The sequence below is a fragment of the Poecilia reticulata genome, linkage group LG22, assembly GCF_000633615.1.
Source record: "Poecilia reticulata strain Guanapo linkage group LG22, Guppy_female_1.0+MT, whole genome shotgun sequence".
NCBI lineage: Eukaryota > Metazoa > Chordata > Actinopteri > Cyprinodontiformes > Poeciliidae > Poecilia > Poecilia reticulata.
Window position 1 is genome coordinate 23,595,998 of NC_024352.1, and position 10,849 is coordinate 23,606,846.

General features: G+C 36.1%; 2 protein-coding genes across 3 annotated transcripts in view; both read left to right on the top strand.

Annotated features, from left to right (window-relative positions):
- ncmap (non-compact myelin associated protein) overlaps positions 1–6,957 on the top strand; it is a 28,191-nt gene extending 21,234 nt beyond the window's left edge. The window contains exons 1-4 of one of the 2 annotated variants that reach the window (XM_017302526.1): positions 3,562–3,822; positions 4,037–4,140; positions 5,187–5,271; positions 6,242–6,957. In XM_017302526.1, coding sequence (XP_017158015.1) covers positions 4,050–4,140; positions 5,187–5,271; positions 6,242–6,515 — 450 coding nt within the window. In that variant the 5' untranslated portion in view covers positions 3,562–3,822; positions 4,037–4,049 and the 3' untranslated portion in view covers positions 6,516–6,957. Of the gene's footprint in view, positions 1–3,561; positions 3,823–4,036; positions 4,141–5,186; positions 5,272–6,241 lie in introns of those variants that run through there. The other variant, XM_008399935.2, reaches the window with a different exon arrangement.
- A 1,176-nt stretch (positions 6,958–8,133) lies between these two features.
- Positions 8,134–10,722, top strand: tmem234 (transmembrane protein 234). The gene is made up of 5 exons (XM_008399927.1): positions 8,134–8,195; positions 8,953–9,104; positions 9,198–9,264; positions 10,117–10,209; positions 10,301–10,722. The coding sequence occupies exons 1-5, from the start codon at positions 8,183–8,185 to the stop codon at positions 10,417–10,419; spliced, it is 444 nt and encodes a 147-aa protein (XP_008398149.1). The 5' UTR covers positions 8,134–8,182; the 3' UTR covers positions 10,420–10,722.
- Positions 10,723–10,849: the final 127 nt, after the last annotated feature.

Sequence of the window (10,849 nt, forward strand, 5' to 3'; positions counted from 1 at the left end):
AAAACGACATAATAACAGAACTAGCGTGACTCAAACCGAACATATTTCAACAATATGCAAAAACGAAAACCATAAACACATTGCACAAAATGCATAAATAATATTTCTTTATGACATGGCAGAGACACGTTACCTCGTCGGTGATCCTCATGGCTCTGAGGATTACCCATAATACCCCGCTCTTTCTAGGTGAAGGCAATACAACTTTTTACCAGCAGATGGTRCATTTTAGCAGGATTTAACCCGAACCATTTTAACTATGTTACACTAGCAGTAGCCGGCGGCGCATCTCTTTCTCGTTCAGAGGATTTTCCTTTGGCCTTGGACATGACGAAGTAAGTTTGAAAGAAATATTAACAACAGCAACAAAGAAAAAATGTAATCTTTATAAAGGAGATGGGGTTCTAAAAAGGTATAGAAAGCACAAATGTAGCAGCAGTCCAAGCGTGCGTCTACTCCTCACGCATTCCAACCGGAAGTCTCCGTCATTATTAACCTTTGTGCTTAATGTCAACACGTAAAGATTCATTGATGAGCAGGAAGCTGCAGAACTCGCTCCGCACACAGAAACATCCAACGCAACTCTCATCTCTAGGGAATAAAAAGTAAATCTTGATTCCTTCGACTTTCTGTTTCTTCATTTTCATGTCAGTCAGGTTTTTATTTTTATCACCTCTTCAGTTTTAGATGGAAAGTTCCCATTGGTCTCCTGGACATGCAAAGCTTGTAAACTTTGATTGATAAACCGGCGTGGGCCGCTGCAGTTTCCCATAAATTACAGGATAAAACATTGGTGATAAACGTGGGAAGGAGATGTCAAGGAGAAGCTTTTATATTACAAACTTAAAATATTTTTCTTTTTCAATCGTGCAGCTAAAGCTATGAAATAAATGCAGCTGATTGTGAGTAGAAAAGTAAAAGTGATTAAATATGTGGCTGAACATAAAAATAAAGATTATAGTTTATCTGCGGGATGAACATTTTTACTTCATTATTTTAAATGTGTGTGGGCTGCACAGTGGTGCAGTTGGTAGAGCTGTTGCCTTGCAGCAAGAAGGTTCTGGGTTCGATTCCCGGCCCCGGTCTTTCTGCATGGAGTTTGCATGTTCTCCCTGTGCATGGTGGGTTTTCTCCAGGTACTCCGGTTTCCTCCCAAAGTCCAAAAACATGACTGTCAGGTTAATTGGCCTCTCCAAATTGCCCCCAGGTGTGAGTGTGTGTGTGCATGGTTGTATGTCTCTGTGTTGCCCTGCAACAGACTGGCGACCTGTCCAGGGTGACCCCCGCCTCTCGCCCGGAACGTTAGCTGGAGAGGCACCAGCACCCCTCCCGACCCCACTGAGGGACAAGGGTGTAAGAAAATGGAAATGGATATTTTAAATGTAAAGATTAGGATCGATATCAGCCAATACTAATAATTTTTTTACGTATCGTATCGGTCCGACAAATAAACCCGAAGTGCTAAAAATCAGATATTTATTTTCATCGTGTTTCCATCTGCATGTCAAAACGGTGGTGAAATATATTTAAGATTGGTAAATATCGTTATCGGCAATATCAATATTAATCAATATTAATGTTGGATATTGACATCGGAGCAAAATATTATATCAGTGCATCCCTAGTGTAGCTGCATGGAAAAATTTAACACTTTCTCAGGATTTCATAGGAAAACAAAAGCTTGCAGTTAATGAAATAAAAAATTTTAGAGGGAAGATTTAGCTGAAAATTCAAAATATCTGAGCTGATTATGGGTTAAACTTGCAGCTGCCTGAATAAAGTAAATTTTAATTTTATTATTTTTAATAATAAAATTAAAAATGAAAACAAACACCATTTAAGTTTGACATTTTTAGAAAAGCACCAGATACATTCTCAGATTTTCATATTTAATTCCCTTTTTTGTTTTCTGCTTTTCTGAGAAGTTTACTTTTCAAACTACAACTAAATAAAATGTCCTATAATAACTGCAGTCAGTAGCATCTTTTAATTAACCTCTGTGGTTTATAACTTGATGTAGCTGAACAATATCTTTGTGAATTGAAATGTTTTGCATAAATTCCAGCTCATTTGACTGCAATCCTCAGACAGGTGGATCAGATTTAGACGGCAGCAGATTGATTTTATGTCCTGAGTTTCCATCCGCCGGGTTCTCAGCTTTTTACTGCCAATGCAAATTAAACAAGATAGTTCCACCTGTTTCCCTGAACGCTGTGGTTCAGCCTCAAACGGCGCTTTGCAGCTTTACTGTGACTCGCCTGAATTTAAAATGCTTACTGCACATTATGTGATGAGATATAATGTGGTACTTTAGGTATAATTTAGAGAATTCTAGCAATATTTCCATGTCGCATGAGAGAAAATTTAATTTTGTTAAATTCTGCTTAAAGCTGCAGTGTGCAACTTTAATAAAAAATGGTTTTTACACAGGGCTGCACAGTGGCGCAGTTGGTAGAGCTGTTGCCTTGCAGCAAGAAGGTTCTGGGTTCGATTCCAGGCCCCGGTCTTTCAGCATGGAGTTTGCATGTTCTCCCTGTGCATGGTGGGTTTTCTCCGGGTACTCCGGTTTCCTCCCACAGTCCAAAACATGACTGTCAGGTTAATTGGCCTCTCCAAATTGCCCCCAGGTGTGAATGTGTGTGTGTGCATGGTTGTGTGTCTCTGTGTTGCCCTGCGACAGACTGGCAACMTGTCCAGGGTGACCCCGCCTCTCGCCCAAAACGTTAGCTGGAGATGGGCACCAGCAACGCTCCTGATCCCATTAGGGGACAAGGGTGTAAGAAAATGGATGGATGGTTTTTACACATTTGTTAAAACTGTCACCATATCATGACAGTATAATATGAGACAGGTAATCTGTGACAAAATCAACCTCCTCAACCCTGAGCTCCTATGAAGAAAACATCCAACCAGAGCCAGGAGGCGGGTCTTAGCGCTGCCAATCATCCTCAGGAAAGCGCTGTTATGTGTGCTAATGGTGGAGGAACAACTCACTGTAACAGAAAAACCGATTATCTGCTAACTAACATGTAGCAGCAGCAAAGAGCAAGGGATGGAGTCATGATTGACAGCACTAAGACCCGCCTCCTGGCTCTGATTGGTTGTTTCTAGCTAGCACTGGGACAAGAGAAAGGAGCTAGATTTTTTTCACAGATTATCTCTCATATTGTACTGTTATGACCAAGTGACAGTTTAAACAAAAATGGTAAAAAGTTTAAGCTCCTTCACCTTCAGTGCTAACTGGAGGCAACCAATCAGATCCAGGAGACTTGATGTCTTGGTGCTGTCAATCACGATCTCATGCTGTGCTGCTCATCCTTCCTCCCCCTTCCCATTCTTGCTGATATGCTGCATGTTGTGAGTGCTATAGCTAGTTAGCATAGCCACTAATTATGCCAGATAAACAGTTTTTCTGTAACAGTAAATTGTTTCTCTGCCATTAGCACATTTAGCAGCGTTGATTAACAGCGCTAAGACCTGCCTCCTGGCTGTGATTGGTTGTTTTTGGTCGGGAGCGATGTTTTGGCAAAGCAGCTCAGGGAGGAAGTGGAAGAGTTTGATCTCTTCACAGATTATCTGTCATGTAGCAAACATATTTTTATTTATAAAACGTACAAACTGCAGCTTTACGTAAATCTCATAGTATATCTAACCACTGAGTGACAGCTGGTGTGATGTTTTCACAAATAGGAAGTCTGTCTCCACCGGGAAGGGACCCACGGCTGTGTGCGGCTCGTTTCCTGAACGATGTGAGGGATCCTCCAAAACAATAGAGGATCTCTGCGTGACGCACATCACTAGATTAGATGGAGATCTGAAAGTGTAACGTGGCTTTCCGTTTTGTCTGATGAAAGCACTTTGAATGCACCAAAACAGAGCTGGACAAATAAACCTGCTGTGCCACATATTTCTTTCTTTCTTTTTTTTTTATTACAAATTTATTTTCTCATCTTCAACTGAGCGAAAATTAATGCAGATGTTCTTCAGTATCTCCGATTTGTTGGAAAAAAGCTGAAAGTTTTTCTTTTTCTTGCAGGTTTTTGCTGAAAATGAGTTCATCTGCTTCGTCTGCGCCCAGCACCACAGCTTCTTCGAACACAACCTCAGTGACGAAATCTAGAGAACAAATTCTGATCCAGAGTAAGAACCAAGTTTACATTCTGCTCATGTTTTGGTTTCATTTCACTTTATGTCTGGTGAACTAGACAGTCCGTCGTGCATGCAGGAGAAAATATTTGCTCTGTTTTGTTTACTTGTGAGTGATGCTGTCGGTGTGTTGCAACACTTGGTATGAAATCATTTTCATTTTGTCCTCATTGTGGCAGAATGTATTGATAAAAACTGATCAAATATGAAAAAAATCACAGCTTCTGCATTCAATAAGTACTTTTTAAATATTAATCTTCTCACATTGATGTAATTTGGCAGCATAGAGAAGAAAATTTCTTAGATTTGATTGATAAAATAAGAAAACTGCTATATTGAAGGTTCTATTTATGTGTCGCTGCAACTTTTAAAGCTTAAAAAGTCATTTTTACCATCAGTCTAATGAAATAAAACTTAAATGTTACAAAGATTTTTTTTGGGAAAAAATAGATTAATTTTTAAAGAACTATCATTTTATTTCTATTTTTATTATTTAAAATAAAGATAAACATAAAATTCAGCAAAAAATTATTTTTTCCATTGCATGAAATCTGGAAGATCCCGAGAAACATCTCTAAAAAATATATTATCTAAATAAATATGACTTTTAGCTACTTTCAGCATTGTTTCTGTACAAATTCAACACAAATATTGCTGAAAAAACTTGTAGTTTGTAAAAAATCACCATGTTATTTCTATTTTTTATAACTTAAAATAAGGATAATTATAAAAAATTTGCTAAAACGAAGACGGATTTTTTTTTCTGTGAGATGGAAAAAAAATAAAACTTCCAGATTCCACATCATTTTTGCAAATATGGCAGGAAAACTGGAAAAACACCTCAGTTTTTGCAAAAACTTGCATATATATTTAAAACCATTAGTTAAATCTTTTAGCCAAAGTTATAAAAAAGCCACTTTCAGCTCCAGACCCCAGCAGGAAGTTTGAGCCTCTAAACAGCCAGAGGATAAAATGTGATTTCTGCAAATGTAAGTGAAAAGCAGCCGTTCGTCAGGCTCACGTCTGTTTCCGGTTCTCAGGCTCTGGGGCTATGATTGCTGTCATTGTCATCGGCATCATCATCATTCTTGCTCTTGTTCTCATCGTCCTGAAGACGTACAACAGGTAAGATGACATTCCTGCATATTGATTATCCAGAGCTGCATCTATTTTTACCACTTCAGGGAGAACTGGATGCCTTCTGCAGCGTTCAGGCTTTTCATCAGGCCCAGCGAGAAATATCTGATTTTTTCTGTTGCCCTGATGAAGCAACTTTTCATCAAGATTAATAAACTTGTTTTGAGTCAATAATTCTTGGGTATACATTTTTAAAATGTCTTGTAATAAGTGAAAAAACCTGCCAGAGGAAACACTATTTTTTGTGAAATAAATATTAAATTCTTTACTTAAAATAAACTTCCATATCTTTATTAAAAAGCTACTTGTAAGTTTGTTTTATGTTATTTGAAATGTTGGATATTTGCATTAGAAACTAGACAAAAATGCTTGGAAAGATTTTGTGTTTTTCCAGTGGAGAAAGTTTAATATAACATATGCAGTGGAAACACAGTTGGGGTCGTTGAAAAAAGATTTTATTTAACAACTCAGAAATTTTTAGAATCAACTCAGAAATTAGCTAGGAAAAACTTGGACATTTCTGAGTTTCAAGAGTCAATTTTTTATTTTTTTTTTAAATGTACTTTTTTTTTTAATTTCAGGGATTAATCTAAAAAAAAATTCTAGCAAATTTTTTTCTTTTTTTTTCTTTTTTAAATTCTAGAAAATTTCAAAGATTATTCTCAAGATTTCTGATTTTTTTTTTTTTCTAGAAATTTTTCAACTATTTAAACTCAGAAACATTTAAAAAGTAAGTTGTAAAAGTCAAAACTTCGGACATTTCCTAAGTTTAAAAAGTCTAAAATTTTCAGAATTTTTTTTTTGAATTTTTTTTTTTTAGATCTAAATCTAAAAATTCACTCATAAACAACGGCCCTAACACACCTTCATACTTATTTGATTTCTTACATTATTGTACTATTAAAATGTCGAGATGTTTGCAGCCTGGTTAGAAAATTCGTATTTTTTTGCTCGTCAGACGGACTCATGAGTCCAGACTGCTGGGGGGCCGGGCGGGCTCCAAACCTCGTCCGAAGACGTCCCAGTCCACGTTTAACGGCAGCGTTCCTCTGAACAGCCTGGGGGTCAGCTCCGTGTCGGGCAGCATCACCCACTCCAACCCGGTGTCCGAGGACGGCTTCCAGCTGTCCAGAGCGGACGGGAATCACTCCGAGCAGTTCAGCACCACCAGCGACTACAGCGAGTCCACTGTGGTCACCGTGCACGACACGCCCTCCCCACTGAACACATAGCAATCAGCTCCACTGGCCGAGGTTTGAATTCAAACCAACACGACTTGACTGAACCCTGCGGGAATCTTCTTCAGCCTGGAAACTGGAGTGCTCAGATTACAGGGAACAAACTGTGGATTATGAAGGAAGTGTTTTCTGAGAAAACATCAAGGGAATGGTTCTCAACGTTTTCTACAAACATCCGTGAACTTGTTCGCTGCTCACTAGTTTGGAAACAGAATGATCACGTAGGAAGCAGTTATGGATTTAGTAGATGACAGTGTAACAGATTTAATTCCCATCATTCTGTCTTTGTGTTCTCCTCACAGATTAGCTTTAGGTTTACAGGAAGTAAATACGTATTTCAATGAAGAATCAATGAAGATGTTTTGTTTAGCATCTGTCAGCAAAACCCATTGATGTGAATCTTTAATAATTTGACACTAAAGTATTTTGCACTTTATTTTCACTGCTCCTTTGTCTTTGTTTTTGTTTGTCTTTCTTTTTGAGTCTTGATTATAATAAAAAAAATACAATGTTTTAGGTTTTAACCAAGGATTTAATTTCTCCAGAAGCATTGTGATGCACTCCATATAAATAATAGATGGAGTAGAATAAGTATGAATCCCTTTATTGTTGCTTAGTAATCAGAAAATATCTCAAAATTAGACTTTCAAGAAACGGCTACAAATTCAGTTCTATAATTACACTACCAAATTTAATAAATTAGAATATTATTGAAAAGTTAATTGGTTTTAGTGACTTGTTTCCTTAAGTGAAACAGATTACATAGATTAATCACATAGAACAATATTTTCAAGACTTTATATTTTCTTAATTATGATGATTTTCTTCTCAAAACTAATAAAAACATTGCGTTTAACTTATTAAATCAGACCAATAAAAATAAACATTTTTAAAACAGAAACGTGGTCTTAATAAAAACGTACCTGCCTAAAGGTTGTTACTTTCAAAACATAGTTTTAAACTGACAAAAAACTCTCATAGGCATGTATGTATGAATAAGAATATATATATATTGGTTTGTTTACATGTCAGTTATGTGATTCAATAAATTACACAAAGAGTCATTAGCAGAGCAGGCTGTTTGGCAACTGCAGAGGCAATTTGACTAATTTTAACTCTGCTGGTTGACAAATACAAATACTGCTGTATTTAAATGCAAATATTGCTGTGATTATTGTGCAATTTAATTATTGGATTTAACAAGACTCATTAATTTCCAAGTGTGCCACTAAAAACTAGACAAAATGGCTAGAAATCAATTCCCTTCCATCTACAAAGAAACAGTTTTGGATGACCTGACCCTTAAAAATGTAACGTGTAGCGCTCAAAGTGAGCTGCAAGTGGATAAATGTATTAGGCCAACGATTGTTTAGGAGTTACTGCGCCCTCTAGTGGAGAGACTTGGCTACACAAGCACGAATGGTACATTCATGGGTACAAGTTAAAATAACAAAATGACATTTAGTGCAATAAAAATAAAGTCGACGTAAAACTGATATACATATTTCAACTGGTTTTATATTTTTAAAGTATAATCTTAAACACCATACACAGTTTACGTGAGAATATAAATAAATGTCGGTTGGTTTAAAAATATTAACGAACAACCAGAGTGATCTTGAACGCAACTTTTAGGCGACTAAGATGCAGTTGACGTGACGATGGTGACCATAGGTGAGTGGAATCGGTTCGATTGGTGCTGTTTTAAAATACTATTAGCCATATTTATAGTTGTCATTGGATTCGAGTTTATTCAAACGTTCAACTTTCTTTTTAGCTAGCTGGAAAGCTAACACAGACGATGCTAAGGAAGTAGCGCAGCTCTTCATCAGGTGTAGCGAGTTGCTAACTTCCTGCTTGTTGTTTCTGACGCTGAAGTTAGCGACCCAGTCGGGTATTTCACTATTTCTAACAAATCTGGCTTTTATTCGCTCTATTTTAAAAATGTTTAATGTGTGTTAAATTGCTTCGTAGTCATTATTGATTCTACATTTTGTAATTTTTAAACCTAAAGAGAAATTACTCCACGAAACAGTCTTTTGTGAAAAATGTTTATGAAAACTCTAAAAAGCATACAATTTCCAAAACTCAGATCGTTTTTTATTTTAATTTTTCTTATTCAATACACAGTTGTGTTTTTGAAAACAGAAAAGGGAAAATTGTGAAAACTTCCTTCAGTTTGCAAAAGAAGGAAAAAGAGTCATTTTAGTTTTGTTGCTTTTAGCTTTTTCATTATTTATGATTTAAAAATATTGTAAACAAACTATTTTACTTAGTCTGTCAGTAATGAAACATATTCCGTGCAGGTTTGACTTACGTAGCAGATGCTGCTTTCATTTTAGCTCCATTTTCAGTGAACTGCAGTGTATTTTTGCTGTGTGATAATAAATTAACCGTGATGCTGGGATGTGACGGTGTTGTGTGTTTGAAGCGGAGGTGCTGAGTTTGGTGCTGGTGTCGCTGCTGTGGGGCTGCACAAACCCTTTCCTGAAAAAAGGTTCAGAGGGGATAGAAAATGTGACAGAAACCAACCGAGTCTTTCAGCTGCTCGCTGAAATCAAGTTTCTCCTTCTAAACATAAAGGTTTGGTGTAAAACTCTGAAATATTTCCTGTTTAATTGTAATCTTTATTGTCATTTGCTGAATGATAATAACGTATTTTTTTATTTTTTTTAGTATTTGGTCCCATTTCTAATAAACCAGAGTGGTTCTCTGGTTTATTTTTATACGCTGTCAACAACTGGTAAGAAACAATTCAGAGGTGATATGACTGATGTCTCATGTGTGCAATGGTATAATGGCTATTTTAGATTAAAAAAGAAATTGATGGCAAAAAAAGACAATCTCTGAAATCTGCTAGAAAAAAACTCAGAAACTTTGAGATTTATCTCAGAATTTTTCTATAAAAATGACATTTCAGAGTATGAAAGGTTTAAGGTGGGTTTTTTTTTTTGTTTTGTTTTTTTATCAAAAATGTCCACGTTTTTTCTAGATAAAATTTTTTTTTTTGACTTTTCAAACTCAGAATTTTCAAGTTTTTCCAGGAAACATTTCTGAGATTATTTTATTCTTAAAATATTATATTTTTTCAAGAAAATGTTTGACTTTTGAAACCCAGAATTTTCTAGACAATTTCCGAGATTATTCTCAAAATATATATTTTTTTCTATCCAAATTTTAACTTTTCCAAATTAGGAATTTTTCCATATATTTTTTTCTTCAAATTTTTGTTAGATCAATCTCAAATGATTATTTTCTTTTCTCACCAATTTTTGACTTTTCAAAGTTAGAAATTTTTTCTTGAGAAATTCAGGGTTTTTTTTGTTGTGTGCAAATTTTTTACTTTCTTTTCAAACTCAGTTTTGTTAATCTAAATGTTTTTCTTGAAAATTGATTAAATAAAAAAAATTCTAGCAAAATTTTGACTTTTCAAACTGGAAATTTCCATGCAATTCTTTCAAAAAAAAAAAAAAAAAGTTAATACATTTCTGAGATTTTAAGCGGACATTTCCTCCTCTTTTTACATGTAGAATGACCCTAATATGCTGCCAAACAAACAAACACAGCTCAATAAATCAGAGCCTTTTCCATCCAGATTTGTCTCTTGCTGTTCCTGTGGCGAACTCTCTCACCTTCCTTTGCACTCTGCTGACGGGAAAGCTGCTGGGGGAAGAGTTTGGAGGCAAACGTGAGTCATGTGTTCTTTGCAGCATCTATTATTCACCGTTTTCTGTCTTCATGCGTCAGTAAAAATGTTTTTCCTCCACTTGCTTCTGCAGGGGCCGTAGTGGGAATGTTCCTCACGATGACAGGCGTCACTCTGTGCGTTATAAGCTCCATTGAAGCCAAAGATACTGACAGGCACAACGAGAGCCAACCTCAGCTCCGATGGAGATAAAGCAGTTGTTGAAGAAAAGGAAAGCAAAGCTGCATCTTTAGCAGGACTGGAGGCAGAAAACGTCTTGGAAGGACAATCTCTTCCAGATTTACTCATGTTGGACTTCAAAAGGAGGAAGAGGACAGGATTTATGGAGCTCACATAGAAAAAGATTTCTAGATTTTACTTCTGTGGGAGACGACAAAACTGTTTGAAAATGACATTTTATACGTCAAGCTGTAACTAACTAACTAAATAATTTCCTCTTTTCCAAAGTCGGGTCAAGAAACACTAATAAAACCAGCTGATAATGATCTAAATGTTCTTCAGTCTCTTCTGAATTTCTGTGGATTTCCTGTTTGTTGCTCTGATTTTGTTACATTAATGATTAAAATATTTTTGGTGTAATTACCAATCAGTTCATCCTTATTTCTGTTGGCAAATATTTCCA

Bases quoted from the DNA above. Each gene is read 5' to 3' on its own strand.
- tmem234 (XM_008399927.1), top strand. The intron at 9,105-9,197 runs GTTTGGTGTAAA...TATTTTTTTTAG, and splicing joins TTCTCCTTCTAAACATAAAG to TATTTGGTCCCATTTCTAAT. The intron at 9,265-10,116 runs GTAAGAAACAAT...TTTTCCATCCAG, and splicing joins TTATACGCTGTCAACAACTG to ATTTGTCTCTTGCTGTTCCT.